This window comes from Cupressus sempervirens, chromosome 3, assembly GCF_028749045.1.
Source record: "Cupressus sempervirens isolate cs-2001-9-10 chromosome 3, ASM2874904v1, whole genome shotgun sequence".
NCBI lineage: Eukaryota > Viridiplantae > Streptophyta > Pinopsida > Cupressales > Cupressaceae > Cupressus > Cupressus sempervirens.
The window spans coordinates 188,946,913-188,971,176 of record NC_143120.1 but is presented as its reverse complement, the minus strand read 5'-3'; the positions used below and the strand labels follow the sequence as shown (position 1 = coordinate 188,971,176).

Here is a 24,264-nt window from a genome sequence, read left to right as displayed (position 1 = left end):
AAATTAAATGCATTATCTTCGATTTACTAGCTACCTTATTGATACTATTGTACATAACTCAGATTATTTACATTAATTTGATTAGGTTTCAAGGGGTGAAAATAATAGTTTGGGAGAGATTGTGATGAGATGCGTACCCCAATTGTATAAATGGAAATCATGTAGGTATTCATATAAATTGTAGCTTGGTACAAGTGAAATGTGAAGTTTGTGTTCTTAAATGGAATGTTGAAAGAGGAAGTGTATGTAGAGAAGCCACCTTGTTATGAAGCCGAGGTCAAGAAGATAAGGTTTATAGGGTAACAAAAACTCTTTATGGGATGAAGAAAACTATGTGGGCATGGTGCAACATGGTTGACTTATATTGGATGAGAAATAAATTTACAAATAGAAATGAAATGTGTGTAGTCTTTACATCAAGATATATGATTCTAAGATTTTAATTATTGCCTTGTATATAGACAATTTAGTTTCAACTATGGATGATAGTTTTGTTTTTGCTAATTTCAAAGAGGTAATAAAAAGACAGTTTAAGATGATAGATAAGGGTCTCTTGAGGCACTATATATAGGGATTTAAGTAAAAATAAATACATGATGGTATAATTATCTCTTAAAAATGTATGAAAATGAGATCTTGAAGATATTTAGAATGTAGAATAGTAAACTTAAACCAACAAGAATAATCGTTAGTCTTATATTAAAAAAGGAAGATTGTAGAAGAAAAGAAAATCCAATGTATGGGAATTTTTTGCAAATTTAATGTATTTAACAACAATTATGTTTGATATAATGCATGCACTAAGTTTAATTTTCATATTCTTGAAGACTTGAGTCATGAATAATGAAGTTAAATTGTAGAAAACAATTACTAGAATACAATTAAAATGAACTTAGAAATTTGAAGAAATTGAAATACACCCATATCTCCAATGAATGAGCTCAATAGTATGGTTTTCATGTTTATCAAATTGGTAAAGGAGGAGAGAGAGAGAGGGGTAAAGGAAATATTATTTTGGATAATAATTTGATGTGAGCCTTAACGGAAAACTATTTTCTCATTGGTTGGTAGTCTATATGCTTTATTATGATTGACCCATGTTTTGGTGTCATTTAGTTAGTTGTCATTATTTTAAAATCTTGATATTGGCTCCTTATGTGATTCTTGAAACTCATTCAATGATAAGACATGAACTCTAATTAGAGCTTATAGGGTTCAACTTGGACCATTAATTCTGATTTAATTTAAGACATTTATTGCACTTGAAATCTTTATATAAAGATTGCTCCTCTCATTTTTGAAAAATATATTGGAGAACTATGCTAAGATAATTGTGAATTTTCTCTATTTACATTGTTATGTTCTCCATGGTGATTACATTCACCAAAGTAATGTTAATACCACATAGATCCTTATGTATTTATGAACTAAATTCATTCACTATATCATGTTTCTTGTAAATGATTCAACCAGAATAAATCGCACCCAATCTTAAACTAGGTCAAACAATGACCAATCTAAAACCGATAAAGAAAAATATTTCACCTCAAACAATATTTATGCCAAAGTTTAAGCACGTTGAGCACAATTAAAGCATCAAACATATCTATATGAAGTATATATATGTATATGTATGAGTAGTCGGATATCCAAACACTTATTGTTGGTAAAGTATGGTAATTGGTGAAGAAAGGAGGTGGAGGTTGCTTGCATCGCTGTCTTATACATAGCTGATCTTAATGAGATCAGAACACTTACTACATTGTCTATTTGGTAAAGTAATGAGATGGAGGTGATCTGAATTCATGGCAACTACCCAGGAATTAACGATAGTGGAGAGAGATGAAGGCAAAATCATTAACATCGCAGATTGGGTCCTGGATCGACATTGAGTTGCTGGCAAAACTTCTGAAAGTAATTAACCCTGCTGCTGACAGCCGCATCATTTACACCGCCGCATTCCCCACCGTTGATTGCTCTGATCGTCCCTCCGAAACCTCCTTCCCCAGACGTGATTGCTGTGTGGCATTCGCTGTTCTTCATCCAAAACCACACCGCCGTCTTAAACGAGATGCCCGAATCACTGCCCACTATCTCTGGATTGCCCAGCCCGTCAAATTGAAGCTCGTTTCCTGCCGCTCCGTAGTTATAATTCCTGTCATCATCACTTACATTTACATGAGTATATTGGCTATGGATCATTAGTATATCAGATTGATTTAAACTTGAAAAAGTAACTACGTAGGAATTGAAAATGAATGTTTACTGACCATGAGAGCTGCAGAGGGCCTCTGCCATGATAACTCTTGCCAGGAGTGCAGGGATACTGTGTGTTTGAGGGGTCACAGTAAGTTTGCGGAGGATCCTGCTCGTCGATGTGGCAAAACCCTATTATACATGAGCCCATTTATTACTACTGGTCCCATCAACATAAACTTAAAATAGATAGAAATTCGGAATATTTAATATGTTACCTCCAGTCTCGTGGGCAGCATTAGCAAAGAAGGCAGCAACTTCTCTCTTATTAACATCGGAAGACCCAGACGTTCCAAAGCCGTTGAAAGCATTAGCAGCATTAGTGAAGGAGTCGTAATTCGTGTAAAACCCATTTCCTACGCAGTCACCTCCAACAAAAGAGTTAAAGACGTCAGAAGAAACTATTGAAGACACCCCTCCCCCTCCTCCTCCACCAGAGGTAGTGGAAGGAGAAGGAGGAGAAGGAGAAGAAGAATAGCAGGGGCCTTCTTTACAGCCAGTCCCACAGTAGGGGTCTCCACTTCCACAGTATCCCCATTGGCTACAGCAGAGTCCATTGCTACATCCACAATTTTGACACAACCCCACATCGGCAAAGGCTAACAAAACAACAAGCCAGAAGATCTTGCTTTTACTACCATGCGTAGCCATGGCTTTCTGTGTTTAATCTCCTCAATCTGCCGCCCTTATTTATAATGGGTATCGTCTACTTACGTATAAAACAGGGTAAGGCACACTTTGGCGTCACGGTCACGCAGCCCCGTAATTTCCTGAAGACCGCTATTATTTGTAGCAGAATTTTCCATGAATGTTATGACTCGATCATGTCCCGTTCACCGACAGTCATCTCCAAAGTGGAAAATCAGCTCATTTCCACAGTAGTACAATTATTTGCATCACAATCTTTTCGAAAGTCACTTCCACGAAATTGCGACGAAAATACCCTGGCCTTAGTCAAGTCAGTGATTTAATACTAGCACTTGCACCGGAAGGAGGTGCAAGAGATATGCTGATAGTTCAATATATTTTTTATTTATAAATAATTGAATATATATTATAAGTTATATATGTGAAAAATAATGATTTGTAGAATTAAAAGAAATATTCAATGTATAGTAACTTGTTATCTTGTGGGACTAGGTAGTGTTTCTCTATGCTATATAATATGAAATTGGGTAATGCTTTTCAATTATTTCATTCAGCATTAGAATATTATTTTGACCAATAAAATATGAAATTGGAAATGCTTTCCAATTAATTCATTCGACATTACAATATTATTTTGAGTAACATGTAGGTCGAGGATGCTATATACTCCTCTAGTGGAAAACCTTCTTCATATGAAGCTACAAATCTGAGACACTCTAGGTTCCACAAATGTATACCTACAAAATAAAAAGAGAGAAAAGTTCAATTACCAAAGTGAATTTAATGATGTGACTTGATATCGATAAAAAAATGCACATATTTCAACTATTTGTATGAGGAAAATATATTGCTACAAAAATGAGCTTTGGTGTATAAATTGGAAAATTGCAAGTTGTACCTTTCAACACTATAATGATAGATGTCATAGTCGACTCTCTTCCCCCTTCTTGATACTGAACATTGTGTATGTTTATCTTGCATTCTTGCGTATGAAGCAAAATATATGGATGAGCAGAATATATTGCTTGGAAATTTTTATTATGTATGTAAGCTAGAAAATTGTGAAACTTTGTACCTTTCAACACTATAATGATAATTGTTGTAGTCAAGCCTCTTCCCTTTTTCTAATAATTATGTATGGATTATTTTGCATTCTTGCATACTGATCGATGGAGAATGGCGGCTGTATACGAAGATCATTTAATGATTTGACTCTTGATATAGCTGTAAATGTCAGTCCTTGACTTTCTATTTTGCCTATATCAATTCTTGCTTTGTGGAGTGTCATTCCTTAGGATTTATGGATGGTGATTGCCCATGCCATAGACATGGGTATTTTCCTATGACTATGAAGGGATATAGGTGTTATAGGTAAACTTGTTGGGTCAGCTTCATTCCAAGGTGTACCATTATAAGTATTAGAATGCACAACAACATACAAAGGTAAATCTAGAGGTTTAGATCCAATTGTGTACACAATGTCTAGCACCTCCCCTAGAGATCCATTAACAAGACCTGTTTGAATCCAAAGGTTTGTTGTTAATATTATTTGTTGGCCTCTACATAGGAGGAGTTCCAGGGGAAGTTGATCAACATCATTTCCATCATTTGACTTTATGTGTGTTTTTTGAGCAATACTAAGTGCAATAGGATGATTTAGTAATTTAAGCATTTTTCTATTATGTACTTGCACTAGATTGTTTGTAGAGTAAAGGTACATTGATTGGTCAAATTCATTTTGTTTGGAAGTACACATTGATATGTTTGTGTGTAGCATTAGTAATTCCCAATCTTTCTTAGTTGCTACTACATTGCGCATATTTTGTAAAATTTGACGAAAGTCAATTTGGATTTGAGTGTCACCTTGTTGACAAAAGATGGTTGTCAATGTGATGATTGTTTTGAATTGATCCCATAGGAATGGGGCATTAGAGTGGGATATGTACATTGGATTGTCCATAATAGGTGGTAGTTGTACCAAGTCACCAACAAGAATTATAGATATTCCCCCAAAGCTTAGTTGTTGTTGATTGGGAAAAGCTTCACACAATCTCATATCAATTTTTAAAAGTAACTTAGGTCCTATGAAGCTCATCTCATCGATAAGGAGCTATTTTATATGTCTCTTGTCTTCTTGAAATACTCATAGAGATTGTCTTCGCAGTGGCTGCATTTTTCTTATTGGTATCTTAAGAGCACTGTGTATAGTTGAGGCATGTATATTGAATGCATCAATTCTTATAGGAGCAACAACAAGGAGTGGATTTTTTTCGTAATGCTAACATCCAAAGTGAATGTCTAATACAATGTATCAACTATGATTTTCCTATGCCTGTTGTTCCTTGTATGATCATGTGAAAGGGTTGTTTGGAGGAATTAATACTATAATGTTCTTTAATAATGGTAAGTGATAGTTCTTTTTTTAGAGACAATGGATACAACAAAGCATTTCCTTTTAATATGGGTTGTTCATCTTTTTGGGACATCTTATTTGTACTTATGAATCTGTCTATCGTGTTGTGCAATTGTACAAGTATAGAACAGTCATCCCATCTGTTAATATTGTCAAAGTCATGTTGACCAAGAATTTCAATAACATTTATATTTTCACCACTTGTAAGTCCCATTTGTGATAGCAACTCCCATTCATCCATCTAAATCGTATTTCTCATATCTACCTCATTGTCAATATCATCTTTCTCTTCATGATCAACCTCTATATTAATCACACGATCAACATGCCACACACAATATTTATTTTAGTTCATTTGTCTCCAATTTGAAACAATTTCATTTTTTTTGAGACCTATATCTAGCGAGATAGTCCAAAAATACTTTTATAGAAGAAGCTCACTCCAACAAAATGTCTCAAAATGATCTGTATCCTCATCTAGAATAGTATAATATTAGGGAAAGACATTGACAATTGCATTTTCTATTCTCTCTTTCCATTTGCACCCTTTATGAGTGGCTGAGAATGTAAATGATCTTGCAGATTCAATCAATGAAATTATTTCCATCTCAATGGCACATTGCATGTACGAGTGCAAATAGTTCAATAGTACTGTCTTATCATGCATATTTCTTTATATCTGATGGAACACTTTCTGTCCAATGTTAAGTGTTGTAAAAGAGTGGTTGCAAACAAGAAGTGGTAATTTTTGGAGCGTATGGCATGTCTCTTGTGTGCCAATATTGTGGTCAACAACAATTTCTACCATAAATCTGCGATATGTGACTAGTGCCTAGCCTTTGCCAGCTGCTTGTTTACATATTCATGTTAGCATATCAATAAAAATCTTAGATTTCCTTTCTAACTTTGATGCATATTTGGGTAGATATTTAAGAATGAGCATTTTAGATAAAAATGTCTAGCAATCCTTATTAGCTCTCCATATTGAAATCATGTGTGGATTATGAATGTTTAATCTATCATCATTATGTATGGGGATATATGTTTTCTTTCTAGTTCTATCACACATCAAGGAGAAGTTGTTACATTCAAGCCATGGAGCTTTGTATTGACACTCAAAAACATGACCTCGTTTACATAAGCAAGATGTTTCTATACATTTTGTGCATCTTTGGACACAATTGATCAATTCTTCATAGTCAACAAGTGCATTTGTAGAAAATATATTAGATGTTTCAAGCAAGCAAGGATCTTCTTACATAGAGCGATGTTGTGCATTACTTCTATTTGATGGCGTACGAGGATTCCATTCACTAGCATATTTGTCAAAGAATATCTTTGCTTGTTCTACATCACCATGATTTTCCCAATTGAATTTGTCCATGTCTGGTGCATTACGAATCCAAATGAATCCATGGACGTGTCCTGATCCTCGATGTTGCCACTCATATCTATACTAGTAGTCAGTTGTACCAAAGAGCTTCTCTAAGACTTCTTCACGGAAGATTGTGAATCATTGATGCAAAAATAGGGATGTGGTGGGTGGGTTATTAATAATGTTATTTGTACAATCTTTGTTTGCTCTCATACTATAATGTAACCCACTTAGAAATAGTCATTGTAGTTCTGGCCACTTTGTATATGCGACACTAAATGTGAATAATAAAGTTGGGGTTCTTACCTATTTGAACATGTTTGAAAGCTCACCATGATATTTGTTCCAATATGAGTGGGTTCCCCTCAAGGAAGACCCAAAATGTATCAATTCTTCTGCAAGTTGAGTGTTGGGCAATTGTTGTATGTGGAGGTGAAGGTTATCAATTGTTGTTGGTATGGATTCCTCTAAAATTTTCTTCACAAATACAATAGAGAATCCCTGGCTTCAATGTCCCATCATTAGATTCAGTACAAAATAGAGAAACCTTGGATGACATCCAAACCTACTATCATGAAATATCATCAAGTGAAAAACGTATTCATGCATCTCAACTTTCCGATAACAAGGTTGCATTGGTAATGCAATTCCATGTGGGAAGAGTGTAGGAAAAGCTATGTCTAAAAGACCCTCGATATTGTATTCATTTATTGGGGAAGAGTCAAGCTCCAACCAATTAATAATTCTGTCATTTTCATCTATCATCTACAATATTTCTTTGATAATGTCTAACTCATGTACTTTATTTGGAAATCTAGTCATAAAAGATGATGAGTACATTATTTCATTTTCAAGTTGATCTTGATCAAGCATACTCTTAACATTTGGTAAGGGAACATGTTCATCATTGACATTAATGGTATGAAGCATGCTTGAAATGTCAACACTTGTATTAGGGTGTTGTTCTAGAGATTCACCATCTATTTTAACATCCTTTTAGTAAGGGTCATGTTTGATCTTATACTCTAATGAAATGCACACACGAATTCTACTCACATAACAATTATAATAGTTACCTTGTGTATGCAATATTCTAACTATTAGGACATCAAGATCTGTGATTCTCTGTGGGAGTAATTTTTCTATTGTTTTAATATCCCATGGAAAGCTAATTGTGTGGCCACAATATTTTTTTTGTCCATGATGAGCATGGGTTACTTGCACTACTAGATTTACTCACACTATAAGCATCTCTTCAACCTGGGTCAAGTTTTTTAATACTTCTGGTTGTGCCCTTGGATCCATATTGTTAGAGTGCAAGAATCAATGTCTTCCTTTCTCACGAAATCATCTAGCACAAATTGTATCATTTCCTTTTATATTAGTATGCATTCCAGGATAACATTCTTTACATATTGTGCATGTTTGCAAGGTTGACAATGCATCTATCCTATCACGAAATTTCTTACAAGCTATGGTAAAGTCATTATCAGATATCCCTACAGGGTGCATATTGACATCTTATATTTTGTTTTTATATTTGCATTGCACATGACGTTGAGCACTTATTTATTCTTTTTTGCAAGCATACTATTCTTGACTTCTTTTATTGCTTTGCATTCATTGATGTTTAGCTTTTGATGAGTTGGGTTCTGACCTTTGTGGGCTAGACATTGGCATCTGAAAAAAAATACACTTATCAATTAGAGCATGCAATGAAAATATAAGAATAAGATATTTTTCATATCATATTCAATTATATATGATTCATACATATATTATTATACATAAATAATATATGAAAAAATAACCAAAAATAATAATAGAGAATTTGCACTATTCTATTTAAAGTAGATTAAAATACTCATACATAACAAGTAAGAGATTGCATACAATTCTTAAAACATTAGAAAATAATATGAAAGTGGAATCACCACACTATTAATTTGTCATACAATTATACATCTGTGAGAATTGATTATGAAATATAGTTATGCTTCTTGCTTGTCCAAGAAACTCAACTATAGAAATTGCTTGAATAATATGCAAATGAGTTTATTCCATACATATATAAAATGTTCATGGATAGTTCACCAAAACCAATAGCCCATAGTGATCCTGTAGGTTCTGCTATCTTTAGTTGAAGTATATATCTATATATGAAATATACAAATGTTCCTATGCAATACAATCGAGCACTTTTATCATTTTGTATATCATTGATTCTTTCGAGCAAGGAAGTGTTTTCTTCAAGAAAATCCATGGGGTCAACTTTGATGATCGTTGACTTTAGTCAACCTTGGACAACACTTGAATTATATGCAAATGAGATAGTACAGAGGAATTGCTTAAAAGGCCTCTTTTGATTATAGTCCCAACATCAATTTCTGCTTCTTGGTTGAATTGTAGCATATACAATTCTTTTGCAAACATACCTAGAATATTTGTGGTTGGTTCATCAAAAGAAACAACCCATAGTGATCTTGTATGATCTGCTATCTTTAGTTGAAGTATATATCTATATATGCAATCTACAAATGATACTCTACACTTTGAACAAGTCCATGTCTCATCAACATTCTATACAAATTTCTTTTTACATTGCTTACCATTTGGCTCAAGTGGGTAATATGAATAGTAAATGGATGATGATTTAATGAATTGTATGGTTGCTTTCACAATGTACTAAACAAGTCAGGTCAAATGCACAACTTGTTCTTCAATACCAACAATTATTTTACTTGGTATTTATAGGGGAACATCTTTAGGCTGCACAGTTGAGGATGCAATGTTATGTCGATTCTCCTCATACCACATTTTTAGTTTTTTGGCCTCCTCTATGTCTGGATTTATAAAGAGGTATGTACTAGCAAGAGTGCTTATCAGCTTTCCATTATACTCTACAACACACCCAGTTTTAATTGCAAGGATAATGGCATGTGTAGATGGTACATTTCTTGGAGTTGTGTACCTTCTTTTTGAGTCATTGGACCCCACAAAGTCACATTTATCATACACAACAACATATCCATTAGTTGAATGCTTCTTTTTAGAACTCCTAGATCTCATATCGCCTCCTTATTATGAAGCTTGGATCTACAGAAATGGCTATTCCAATAACATCGACAAGGCTATTTTTAGACATGTGAACAATTTCACCAAGGGGTGTAAATGATAACTAATGCTTAGGAATTGTAAGGTCATCATCTATACATAAAACCCATTGAATCATCTTCCAAACAAATTTCAAGCTCACTATTAAGCTTGTTGTACAACTTATTTGCTATCTTAATATTGCCACCTGATATTGTATATACAGCTCCAAGTTGGATATTCATGTAATTTAGATATGCAATTTTTTTGAAGCAAGTGATGTGCACCTCACCTTTATCACAATCTAAAATATCAAAAGAGAATACATTTCCTTGCCCTTTCTATTTGTTGAATTGATGCATTTCATTTTTCATTGTAACACAACCCTTTACAAGCCACCTTGTTTGGAATGGATTCAAATTTCTAATAGGAGTGATAGTGGAAATGATATCTATTTTCTTAAGGGATGATGATAGCCCAAATAGCACCCTTTTAGAAGGTACTTTTCATGTTGCATCATTCTCAGGAAGATTTGTAGGCAGAGTCATTGCACTAGAGGGATGCGGTTGTAAGTCTTTCTCTTTGAATTAGAAGGTGGGTTCACTAATAATTTCATGGTGCAAATAAGTGATTTTTAGTTCTGAGACAACAATCCACCTACATAATTATATTGAATTGTAATATTAAAGATTAGAACATATATTCTAAATTACAATTGTAAGAATGGTAGAAATGCTTTAGAATAACCGAGGGGGGAATTGGCTATTCAGGGTCCAAATGTCCAAATAAAACTTTTTCAACAAGTGAAGTGAGCCTATTAAACTATTCATGTATCCAAGGTTAAACTTTTCTACTTAGCAAGTCACCAAAAATCAACATGCAAGCATAACACATGAAAGATTAACACATAACATAGTGATTTACGTGGAAACCCAATTTGGGAAAAACCACCAGTAACATGCTACTCAATTCTCACTCTTTTGAAGTGATGCCCTATTAAAGGCTACAACACACTGTTAAATATGACCTAGTTAAAGGATTTAACCACCTTGTTAGAAGTGGGCCTGGTTAGAGGACTTTAGAACATTCACTTGGAATGTCACCCTATTAAAGGATTTACAAATGGGCGTTAAACCAACCCAAGTCCATAGGATTTTACCCTAGCTTGCACAATTGTTAGAGAGTAACAACAAGGGGCTTTGACTTGATTATAATTCACAGCTTATCTTTTAGATTTTAGATCTCTATTCAACTCTTCACAATTTTCTTGGCTTTCAACCTTTGTAGCTCTGACAACTTGTTCTCCTTTCAAGCTTTGTCTCCTTGAGTCCCCATGCTCAATATACCAATGCAATCTCTTATATGACCACTTATTGAAGTAGAGTCTCTATGCTCTATTCTTCCTTCTCCTCTTGATGTCTTCTCTTTGACACACTTCAACCACTTCGCAATTTGGCACACTAGCAACTCTTTCTTCTTGGCCTATGACTCCTTAAATAGAAGTTTCGAATTGCTTTTCCCACTCGATTCTTCCCTCTTTTATTTTTAGTTTGAATGGATTAGGTAGGATTCATTGAATCTAACTCATATTTTGTTCCTTCTAGAAACATCATGAAGAATCCTCCTAAATTCACTTTAAAATGGTTTATCTAAAGTTATGTGCCACCAGCTCATCATCCTTATCCTCCAACTAGTTCACAAAATTCAAGGTAACAAGTTTGTCAGCTCAGATTTGGTGAATCTTTGACTTTTCACATAATGCAGCAGCTTGGCACTATTGAAATTCTAGTGCTCGACACATACAATGTTACTCTGCACTAACTACATTTACTGATGCTCAACACCTACTATGGATTCACTTGACATCCACTAAGTTTTTTGATGCTTGGAACCTACTACTTTGCTCAGCACCTGAACATGCTCAGCTCCTTCTGTATCACTTGGCACACACTAGATTTTTCATTTGCTTGACACTAACTAAAAATTTGCTCAGCTCTAACTAGCTTACTCAACACTCACTAATGAACTTAATTAAGCTTTGCAGTCAACCTTGTTACAACTTATACTTCTAAAGTTTCTAAGTGTGGCCAACCTCTGTATCTTCAAGTATGTTATCAATACATCATTTTACCATTGTCTTAACTGATCCTTGTGCTTCATTGCAAAACCATAACTCAACCTTTCCCGTGGATGCTTTTGTTACATCTTGTTGATTAAATCCTCTTCATCAATCAACTAAGTGATAGTACTTGGATCTTATAAGTAATTGTCATTCCAGCAAATAGTAGGTTTGACATTAGTGACAAAACAATGATTGAAAACATTCTTTAAAAACATTCTTTGTAGCAGTCTCTCTTCTTCAATAATGATATTTTCAATCAGATTACCAACAAAAAATTGTAAATTTTCTGAATAAAATAGCTATTATTTGATGTAATGAACTAAGACATATACTTACCTTGATTGAGAGATAGTAGGACAACTATACCCTTTGAGAAAAACTATACTCCCCTTTATGATTTGTTGTGACACCACAGGGTATGTGCAAGATCATGGTGTGCCAAAAAGTGGCATGTGAAAAAACTAGAGTTTGAAGATGTATAAAAGTGCTTCAAAATTCGCTCTGACTTTTTTCCACCTATCCAGGTACCAAACCTGGAAGGTAAGGCCGAGCCTTATCGGATATCCGATAGCCGACGTAATAGACAAATATAATATTATTATTATTATATCATAATAATATAAAAATATTATATTATAATAGTATAATATAATACATTATAATATAATATTGTTATAATATAATATTATAATATAATAATAATAATAATAATATATATTATATTATAGTATAATATAATATATTATTATTATTATATTATTATAATATTATATTATAACAATATTATATTATAATGTATTATATTATAATAATATAATTTAATATTTAATATTATAATATATAGTAATGTAATATAACATATATATATAATATAATATAATAATAAAAAATATATATTATAATATAATATTTAATTAAAAAAATAATATAATATAATACATTATAATAATATAATATAATAATAATATTATTATATAATATAATAATAATATTATATTATAATCTGTATTAATGTAATATAATATATATAAAATATAATATAAAATATAATAATAATAAAGTAATATATTATAATCTAATATATAATAATATAATATAATGTAATATGTTATATATAATATATATAATATGTCGTTGCATATCGAATATCTGATATAATATCGGATATCCGATATCTGCTACATACATAATTAAAAAAAACACAGACCCGTGGGCATTGTTTTTTGGTATTTCGAGGGGCCAGTTTGCAAGGGCGACCAGATATCAGATACAACATTGGATATCGGATATCCAAGTAGGTTTTTTTTTTCCACTCATTTTAAATCTAAATTCAATAGATTTTTGCATAATTTTGTTTGTTTTAGTTGAATCTAGGTTTTTTTGAAAAAAATGGTTAAAATTAAGATTTTTTAATACATATTACGTTTTGCAATTCAATAGGAATGGCTGATCAGAATGATGACACTGAGACATGAAATAATATTCCTCGTAACCCCCCACCAAATGATCCAGTACCCCCACAAAACCATCCACCAAATGATCCTCTACCCCCTCAAAACCCTCCTCAAATTGAGGATTTGATAAATGAAAATCTCACCGAGTTGAGAGGTTTGCATAGGAAATATAATAATGTACCTGCATTGGTTCCAATGTTATCCATATTAAACACCATAGTGGATAATATTGAAACCCTTATGAACCAACAAAATGCCGCTCTTCATTGGCGTGATGAAATGCACGTGATGTTTGATGATGGTTTGGACTATGATGAGGTTGTGGCCCTCAACATAACCAAAGAAGATTTGGCTAGCCTTTTTGCGAATCCAAAAATGGGTTTAGGAGTCAATCCAAAAAAATTCAAACTATCCATTAAATGGTGCACAAATGATGCCATACGTGCAAACTTTTGAGATCATTGGTGGATGGTCTTTGATATCCCTCCACATGGAAATTTAGACATACCATTTTATTTCCTTAGAAAATTATTTGTAGAATTTGTGTTGAAACTTAAAGTGAACTATTGGAGCATGAAGCCCAACATGGGCTTAGGACTAGGAGCTCCTCAGGATAGACCCTCTTCCCAGTGGAAGAAAGTTGGCACTTTTGTCCCCCCCACTAATATCTCCCCTCCTCCTCGAGTGCACCATCCAGATATTATGACAGAGGCTAGCTCTCAGACCATCAAAGCCATTCACAGACTGAGTAGCCTCATGATATCTCAGGCTAGGTCAGTCCTTCCTGCTCGTGTTGATGATGCTGGTGCCTATTCATCATCAGCTAGCTCATCACATATTTGTGTGCCTCACACTTGCATTACATGCAAGAATGTTTTCCTGGGTCCCATAGGTGATCTTCTTGAGTATCATTTTGTATTAGACGAGGATACACCAGACACATGTGTAAAGGCTACAGACCCCAATGCGAGAGAGGAGGGGAATGTAGAGGTATGGACTCCTTCGATATCGGTACATGTATACATTTTTTTGTTATGACATATACTATTTAAAGATAATTTTTATAATAGAGTAAATTTAATTTTTAAGCCATATTGACTTTTATATGTATGTGATCTTCATTCACGTTTAGTTGATGATTGAGGAGGAGCTCAGACAGATAAATGATGCCATGCTCTAGGCCATTTCATTTGGCCTTGAGACATCTACGATACATTATGTTGTGTTCACATTTTTTTTTCTATTTGATATTTTAGCATATATGGTTGCTAAACTTTCTTTAATCTTGTAGGTAGCAGCTCTCCCGAGGGGACAAAGTGCGGAGGGTGAGCTAGCTTGCATTGACAAAGGATAGGTAATTAGGTGCTTTATATTTGATTAAATATCGATGCATTTTTGTAACATTTTTGTGGTAATCCCATTTAATTACATTCTTTATTGTATATAGGGCGTGGCTACTGGCGATGAGCATGTATAGATTTTGCGTCATAGACCATCAGGGATTTCCATTCACACCGAGAGCCCCATTGTATGTATAAGTATCATTTTTTTTTTTATCCTTATCTTCATAAATAAATTCAAAACTGATTTCCATGATATTAACAACTACTATTTTGTATCTCATAGGAGACTCCTAGTGCACATGAGGTCCAACGGGAGAGTTATGTAGATTTGATGATGTGAGCACTCTCTCCTAAGGAGGAGCCTATAATAGTAAGTTTTAGTTTGAATTTATGATTAAATATGTTATAAATTTAGTAAGCTATGAATTATAATGTTATAGCTTTAATTGTAGATTCATTTGACAAACGTATTTGAACATATACAACCCACAATCAAAAAGGTAGAAGCATTGCTGAGGGCATATGAGAGGACTCCTGACTGGTGCAGGAGGTCGATGCGAGAGGTATTTATTATGAAATTTTGATAGTATAAATCTTCATTACAAAAAAGATCATTACGCATTTGAGTAATTCAATGTTAGATACAAAGAATCATATAAATTTCGTAGTCTAACTTTGAGTTTTCCATTTTTGTTTATGTAGGAGGCATCTGATCCACCTAGTACAGTGAAGAGGATGCATTTTGATCATCCACCAACACCCTAGGATAGTATAGTTGTCCTAGGATGCATCATGAGACATTTTGAGATGGCATATGCCACATTGTATATAGAAACATTGATATTATACACATTTTGATGGCATGATCAGCCACATTTTGTATATGGATCTATGTATTTTGATATATATTTGAGTACTTTGTCTATGGATATGCTAGTCTATTTTGATATGTTCATTATTAATAAATGGTATATTACAGTTCAAGTTTTTATTATTGATTCATATTATATGAGTAGTGGTTTGTATAGATTTATGACTTATAAGAATGTATGGTCTATTTAACTCTTATTGCATTCTGGCAATGCCGATATAGATGACAAAACTTCTTCAAAATCACCATCCTTGCACTACTCTAACTCAAAACCTATTTAACCATAAAATTTTCAAGATCAAAATTAGTCAATTCACTAGCCCATTTAAAAATTAATATAATATGAATTCAATATTTATTCTCAACGTCCTTGGCACTAGAAAAGTCTTATTTTGAGTGGTTGAGCTAACCAAATGCTTTTAACATATATTTTGTCTTTTAAACATAAACTGTAATAACATAAAAAAAGATGTGTTACTTATACAAATAATAATAGGAACATAAGACATATAAGTACCTCGAAAGATCGACCTTGAAATGCACTTAGAGCACCTTGGAGACTCCTTGGTATGGGGTGGCTGTGGATAATGGCTGGTTTCCATGACTAGAACAAGGGTCTAACTAGGGTTCACCCACCCACTCGGAGCTAATGGCACTAACCATTTGATGCCAAGATCAGTGGTTTCAAATTTACGCTATGGTGCACCTATGAACTGAGGCACACTGCGAATGTTGGCATCGGGCAAGATCAATGTGCCAAATCCAAATAGAATGTGATCTCCCAAAATTGAGATAGGTTATTTTAGGCCTCAACATCACCATCCTGTAGCATTTGATAGTTCATCAATAGCCCTCACAAGCTCTGAGTTATGACCCTCAGAAGATCAACCTCAAAATGCACTTAGAGAACCTTGGGGACTCCTCAGTATGGGATGGTTGTGAACAATGGATGGTCTTTGTGGTCGAAAAAAGGGTGTCACTAGGGTTCACCCACCCACCCGAAGCTAATGGCGCTGACGATTCGATGCCAAGATTAGTGGTTTCAAATTTATCCTGTGGTGCACCTATGAACTGAGGCACACTGTGAGTTTTGGCATCTAGCAAGATTGCTGTGCCGAATCCAAATGGAATGTGATCTCTCAAAAATGAGATAGATTATTTTAGGCCTCAACATCACCATCCTGTAGCATTCGATAGTTCATCGATAGCCCTCACAAGCTCCAAGTTATGAACCTTAGAAGATCGACCTCAAAACTCACTTAAAGAACCTTAAGGACTCCTTGGCATGGGGTGGCCACGGACGATGGATGGTCTTTGTGGCCAAAACAAGGGTTTCACTAGGGTTCACCCGCCCACTCAAAGCTAATGGCACTGACAATTCGATGCCAAGATCAGCAGTTTCAAATTTGTGTTGTGGTGCACCTATGAACTGAGGCACACTACAAGTTTTGGCATCGAGCAAGATCGTTGTGTCGAATCCAAATAGAATGTGATCTCTTGAAAATGAGATAGGTTATTTTAGGCCTCAACATCACCATCCTATAGCATTCAACAATTCATCGATAACCCTCACAAACTTCGAGTTATGACCCTCGAAAGATTGACCTCAAAACGCACTTAGAGAACCTTGGGGACTACTCGGTATGGGGTGGCCATGGACGATGGATGGTCTTCATGGAAAAAAAAAGGGTGTCACTAGGGTTCACCTACCCACAATGAGCTAATGGAACTGATGATTCGATGCCAAGATTAGCAGTTTCAAATTTATGCTATGGTGCACCTATGAACTGAGGCACACTACGAGTTTTGGCATCAAGCAAGATCGTTGTGCCGAATCCAAATGAAATGTGTCACCATCTTGTAGCATTTGACAGTTCATCGATAGCCCTCACGAGCTTCGAGTTATGACCCTCGAAAGATTGACCTCAAAACGCACTTAGAGAACCTTGGGGACTCCTCGATACGGGGTGGCTGCAGATGATGGATGGTCTCTGTGGCTAGAACAAGGGTGTTACTAGGGTTCACCTGCCCACTCAAAGCTAATGGCACTGACAATTCGATGCCAAGATCAGCGGTTTCAGAGTTACGTTGTGGTGCACCTATGAACTGAGGCACACTGCGAGTTTTGGCATCGAGCAAGATCGTTGTACCGAATCCAAATGAAATGTGATCTCTCAAAAATAAGATAGATTATTTTAGACCTCAACATTACCATCCTGTAGCATTTGACAGTTCATTGATAGCCCTCACAAGCTCCGAGTTATGACCCTCAAAATATCGACCTCAAAACGCACTTAGAGAACCTTGGGGACTCCTCGGTACGGGGTGGCCGCGGATGATGGATGGTCTCCATGGATGGAACAAGCGTGTCACTAGGGTTCACTCACCCACCCAGAGCTAATGGCACTGACAATTCGATGCCAAGATCAATGGTTTCAAAGTTGCGCTGTGGTACACCTATGAACTAAGGCACACTGCGAGTTTTGGCATCAAGTGAGATCGTTGTGCTAAATCCAAATGGAATGTGATCTCTCAAAAATGAGATAGGTTATTTTAGGCCTCAACATCACTATCCTATAGCATTCAACAGTTCATTGATAGCCCTCATGAGCTCTGAGTTATGACCCTTGAAAGATCGACCTCGAAATGCACTTAGAGCACCTTGGAGACTCCTTGGTATGGGGTGGTCGCGGATGATGGATGGTCTTTGTGGCTGGAATAAGGGTGTGAATAGGGTTCACCCACCCACCCGGAGCTAATGGCACTAACAATTCAATGCCAAGATCAACGGTTTCAAAGTTACGATGTGGTGCACCTATGAACTGAGGCACACTGCGAGTTTTGGCATCAAGGGAGATCGCTGTGCCGAATCCAAACGGAATGTGATCTCTCAAAAATGAGATAGGTTATTTTAGGCCTCAACATCACCATCTTGTAGCATTCAATAGTTCATCGATAGCCCTCATGAGCTCTGAGTTATGACCCTTGGAAGATCGACCTCAAAACCCACTTAGAGAACCTTTGGGACTCCTCGGTACAAGGTGGCCGCGGACGATGGATGGTCTCCGTGGTCAAAAAAAGGGTGTCACTAGGGTTCACCCGCCCACCTAGAGCTAATGGAACTGATGATTTGAATAGTTCTAGCCGTTAGAAGTTAGATTTTGAAAAGTTGTCAAAAAAATTGCAAAAGTTGCTAAGCAACTTTTTGCAATTTTTGCGCTAAGACAAGTTTTACTGAAAATTTGATTGCAAATGGACTCTACAAACTCCTCGGTACCCTAATAATGTTATAAACATCTAGACTTACCTAAAAAACATGGAATTTACCAAAAATCCACTTTATTGGACCAATTGATGGCCAAGGGTTATAGTAGCACCATGGGGTCTTGTGTCCATTACAAATGTGGATGGTCACAGGGAGATCATTAGATCTATCCCTAGACCTTATTACATCAAGAAAAGAAAAATGATTAGGTGCTTTGCATTAATGTTCCCTATATTTTATTAATGTTATTGGACTAAGAACCAATTTATGGGCTCCCTAACCCCAAAAGCCCCAATTCACCTTCTCAAAACCCTGGTTCCTAGGGCATCACCAATCTCACATGTGCCAAACCTTCTTGGACTAATTCAAAATTTAGACATCTATGTTTTATCACCATAAACATGAAACAACTCACAAACACTGCCCTCTTTAAGGAAAATCAAGGATAGCCACAAGGAAGAGAACAAAGCAAGGTGAAACATGAGTTCAATCTCAAGGCCAATGAAAGAAATGAATGGGGACTCGTCAAAAGGATTTGAGTTAAAAGGAAAATACTTCAAGATAATACACTTTGAAAGTGGAGCAAAGGAAAGAAAATTCAAGGATCAAGCTGAAGGAATTATCCCAAGACCAAACCTTCACTAGACAAAAACATGGGACAACTTTGGATTTAAAGAGGTCCATGGACAAGTTCAAGGATTCAATTCATAGGCATTAATGTGTCCCAATACAAGTCAACTTTACACTTGGTCAAAAACTTAAATGTTTGAAGAAAAAAGATTATCTTACAAGGAGATCAACTTGTCTCTATTTACATCAATTTTTTGTAAGGATCAAACAAGTACACCAAGAATATTTGAGTTTCTACCACTAAAGTGAGCTTAGGAGCATGAACAAGGACATAGAGCAAAGTTTGAGGTTAAGGGCACAAAAGAATGCAAGGATAAGATTCCCATCAACGGAGTGATCCTGATGATCATCAAGTTGTGCAAGGAAATGGATTTAATATGCCATGGAAGATGTTAATAAATGCAAGGGATTGCTCCAAGGATCAAACCCAAAGATGAAGATGAAAAAGAAGAATTCCAAACGATGAAGGTGGAAATATCAAGGGTTCAAGCATCATGAAGTCCACCTATCCAAAAGAAAGAAGGTCTAGAATGATAATAGATTCCTAAGAATAAGGAGGTGGAATTAAGATAAAGATTACATGGAGAAGTTAGAGGTCATAGAGTCACAACATAACAGGCTTCCCAGCATTGAAATGGAGGAACTTAGTGAAATTTTGTTCAAGTTCATTGGTTTTACTAAAAGGGAGAGGAAGAGAGGAGTATACATCTTGGATGATAAGTTGAATGATGACTAGGTGGCTTCCTTGTTTCTTATTGGTCATTGGGTGATTGCATGTTTTTCACTGGCTTATTTTTTGGCTATTTTTGGTTCCCCTAATTAGAGCTTGTAATGGATTAATCTAGATCATTGTTTTCAAATCAATCTTGTTAGTTCATTATAATTGGGGCTCCTATTTAAATCCACAACCCTCTCATTTGTAAACCAAGGCTGTTGGAGAATTGTTGCCAATTAAATGCCAAATTTGCTCTACTTTTCATTTTTGTGTATTGCATGGAAAATTGTTGTGATCAAGTTTTGACACAAGGTAGGATGGGTGAATGATTCTGTGGGAGCACTTACCAACCACCTTGCTAGAACACAGGATTGCCAAAGAACCCAAGATGTCATGCATCAAGTTTGCATTATTGCATAATGATCCTTATTTCCTCACTTAGCTTTAAATTTCATTTCATGTTGTTTAGTATTAGTTTTGTTGAATGAAAGAATTATGGATGCACTTGCTCAATTCGAATATAAACTAGATCATTAGCCTCTTGTTGATGGTAGGAGTGCCTTGTGTGGTGAGTTAGTGAAAGTACTCAACTCAATAGTGTAAGTCACCCAAGTGATTACTAGAAAATCACATTATTTCACTAAGTGAACATCCACAATTAAAGGAACCTTAAAATCATTTCATGATCTTACTTAGCAATCTTAGCATGAGAGATAACCTTATATCAAGAGAGTATTGAATGTTTGGTGTTTCATTGAGTATTTGAATCTGCATGTTATAGTGGAATAAAACTCACAATAAAATTAACAAGATTGGAATCTTTGCAACTTGATCAAGAACTCTATAGAGATACTATCCTATTACTGGATTTTAGGAACTAGATCTAGTTAAAGGTCTCCATGAAGCCATAAACTTAGACTAAGACTAGAAGATGTGATCCTCACTCAAAAACTAAACTATGAGAAAATCCCATTTGAGTGTCATACATGTCATGGACATGGTCATTTCAATAAGGCCCAAGAAACTGTAGACAATTGCAATAATGAATCTTTTTCAAATTAAATTTGGAAAGGATTACATCAATTTTTTTAAAAAATCAAATCACATAGTATTCTAATTGTTCATCCATACTTTCTAGATTTTTCTTATTTAATTAGTTTGATAAAAATAGTTTTAATAATCATAATGTTAGCTTTATGTCAAATAAGGAAAAAGCCAAACTTGTAATAAGATATTTGCAAGCAATTATCTTTGATATAGTTATAAATACTCTTAAAATTGTCCTTATAGCCTTGTATCACATGCAAATATGATTATGAAGAAAATAACATTAGAAGTAAATATACCTAGTCGAGTGTTCCAATAAGGTCCTCTCTCTGTTTTAGGGTCTCCAACAGGGCTTCATGAATAGCATTAGCAATAGTAAAAAGTTCTTTTACTTTTGATCTTCCTTGATGCTTCAATAACTTTACATTTTTTTCTATAATAAGATGCGAGTATATGAGAATTACTTTGTGTTTTTGATAGTCTTCGAATGCAGGAATTCCATTCCTTCTAAGCATGTATGTCCGCAACCATGTTCCAGCAACAACCACTGAACCAGTAGGATATGTGAATCCATCATCATCTGTGATTGGTTGTGCAAGTTTTTGTTTACCTCTTACACAACATGCTAACCAATAATCAGATTTCTTATCATTCCCCTGTGGTGCAACCAATGCAAAGACATGTCCTGGTTGAAGTAGATCTAATAGATGGTTATGCTCAAGTGAACTTTCCATGTCATCATTTCTGATAGAGGGTATGATAGACAATGGAGTAATATAATGTGGAGCCCATGTGTGCACCCACTCACTTGACTCACAGTGATCCCAATCAGACTGAAAACAACTAAGACAAAAACAAGCTAGCTATTGTGTCCAAATGGTCCATGTATTAGAATCAGAGCTCCTAAATGAATGCATTTTTGATGAGTCTCTCACTGTAGCACAATCTGATCTATCAGCTATGGACCCTTCCTCAACCAACCAAAATAACCTACGTACCACTGAATCAAGAGTCCCCCCTTGTGATAATGCTAAACTACACCAATCAACAATGCTACGAGCATCAAGAAGCTCTGTTGTTGAAATCTTCAGTTACTCCTTAACTAGAGTTCTCTTCACACATGCCCCTGCTCCATCATGTTCACCTTTTCCGTGGTTGGACTCAAAAAAACTCCAAATATGAGGCACCCCTCTCTTTATGTGCATTCTACACAACCAATAAAACATGCGAGCATTCTTGAATTGACCTATGTAGTTATCTGACCAAATGATATGTCTATCCATAGAAATTGCATGCTCGTGTAAGAAATCAAAATAATTCTCAAAACAATGTTGTACAAACTCATGAAAGTGAGATCTATCATCACTCATATAAAAATGATACTCTCTAATAATCTTTTGATTATCTTCCGCACTATCAGGGGCATGTCTATATGTTATGTGAACAAAAATAGCAATCTGAATGGAGTTGTAATACTAAGATTGTATCTCATTTTGAGGTTGCAATGTGTAGTTCTCAGCAAAATCAACAACTAATATTATAGTGCCAATGGGAAAAGTCTCATTCCACATTCTAAATTGTTGATCCAACCATTGAGACCTGTGACTATGTCTTGCATACTTGTAAAAAAGATTTGCCTTGAAATATGAAATAAAACTAGCCACACTAATATCTTTTCCAACCAATTCACATCCAGAGCTCTCACCCCCACTCTTCAATGTTTATTTCACCGTTTCATATACCCTTTTTTTCACTATTGTTTTTCCAAGATCTTGTTCACACTCCTCATGGAAACATGTGTCAAACTTGGATAAGCCACCACATTCTGAACACTTCTCATTTAAGCAAGCATTTCTATAAAAGGAACAACCATCAACTGTATGACATAAAAGTTGATCTAGCAAGTCTCTTGACGATTTTGGAAGCCCACTAGCCCAACAATCCTCCAACATTTCTTTACTATGCAAAGTAGAATGGATGGAGCGTAATAGTTCATGGTGCATAGAAAACTCAACATGATATTTACAACATGTATTTCAAATTTTGAGTGGCACACAATAAAATGGATTCAAAGATTCAAAAGCCCTTTTTGATATATGAAGACTTGGATGACTCTCTCTAAATTGTTTGAACAACATAGTTTGACTTACCTCCAAATAGTGTTTAGGATGTGGCATGTGGTCTCTAATGCCAATTCTCAACTTTAACACGTCTTTAGCATTGGGTGATACTCATGAGTTAGAGTGCCAAAATTGTGTAATTTCTTCCTTCACATCATCGGATAGCTTCTTATCAAAATGTGGAAGTCTCCCACCAAATGCCCATGTTTCATTTTGAAGAGGATCATCAATTTTCTCTCATCGACTAAGTGCTCTTCTCAAAGTAGTACAATTTAGATTCAAATCAATGCAAGTTTTTCTCATATATCTACCCTTTCTCAAATGATGACTTACCAAAGAGGTTGTAACAGCCCTTCGAGCAACTCTGTTATCCCTCTCCTTGCTATTTTTCCCAATGCTATTGAGAGCACAAAAAAGATTCTTCACAATAATGGCATTTCTTTCCAACTTTTTATTGACACGAATCTTCAATTTGGAAAGGATAGGTCTCATCTTTTGCATCTTTAATAAGTGCATGAAAAGCTGACATTGCTCTACCACTGTCTTGTTGCCAAAAAACATCTGATATAGTCTTGAAGCCCATAACTGAATGGTTCTTTCTAATTTTTTTCCTTCCAAACTAGTAATAATCATTTCATCAATTTCAATTATCCATTTTGGTGTTTTAGAACCTTCATGTCAATTATAATTAGGAGATATGTAATGTTCTTGTCCTGTGCATTGTCATGTTTGACATGGTCAATTATGCAATTTGGATTATGACTTGGTAGCATTTCATCTTCAAAATTTTCATTCTCTAAATTTTCAATTTTGGCATTATCATTTTCAATAGGTACATTTTCATTTCCCAACTGTACATATTCACTATCTAACTCTATGATTTCACCTTCGACTAATTCATCGTGAACTTGA

The 24,264-nt window shown here is 35.1% G+C and overlaps 1 protein-coding gene across 1 annotated transcript; it reads right to left on the bottom strand.

Moving 5' to 3' along the window:
• Window positions 1-1,588: 1,588 nt before the first annotated feature.
• LOC149565441 (endochitinase 4-like) lies at window positions 1,589-2,921 on the bottom strand. Its single transcript, XM_089818970.1, has 3 exons — window positions 2,475-2,921; window positions 2,271-2,388; window positions 1,589-2,155 (listed from the first exon to the last, which is right to left on the bottom strand). Exons 1-3 carry the CDS (start codon window positions 2,905-2,907, stop codon window positions 1,858-1,860), a joined length of 849 nt encoding a protein of 282 aa, XP_089675096.1. The 5' UTR covers window positions 2,908-2,921; the 3' UTR covers window positions 1,589-1,857.
• Between the last annotated feature and the right edge of the window lie 21,343 nt (window positions 2,922-24,264).

Excerpts from the sequence above, each read along its gene's own strand:
- LOC149565441 (XM_089818970.1), bottom strand. The coding sequence starts at position 2,907 with ATGGCTACGCATGGTAGTAAAAGCAAGATCTTCTGGCTTGTTGTTTTG. Across the intron at positions 2,389-2,474 it reads TGCTGCCCACGAGACTGGAG|GGTTTTGCCACATCGACGAG; the intron begins GTAACATATTAA and ends CATGTATAATAG. Across the intron at positions 2,156-2,270 it reads GGCCCTCTGCAGCTCTCATG|GAATTATAACTACGGAGCGG; the intron begins GTCAGTAAACAT and ends TGATGATGACAG.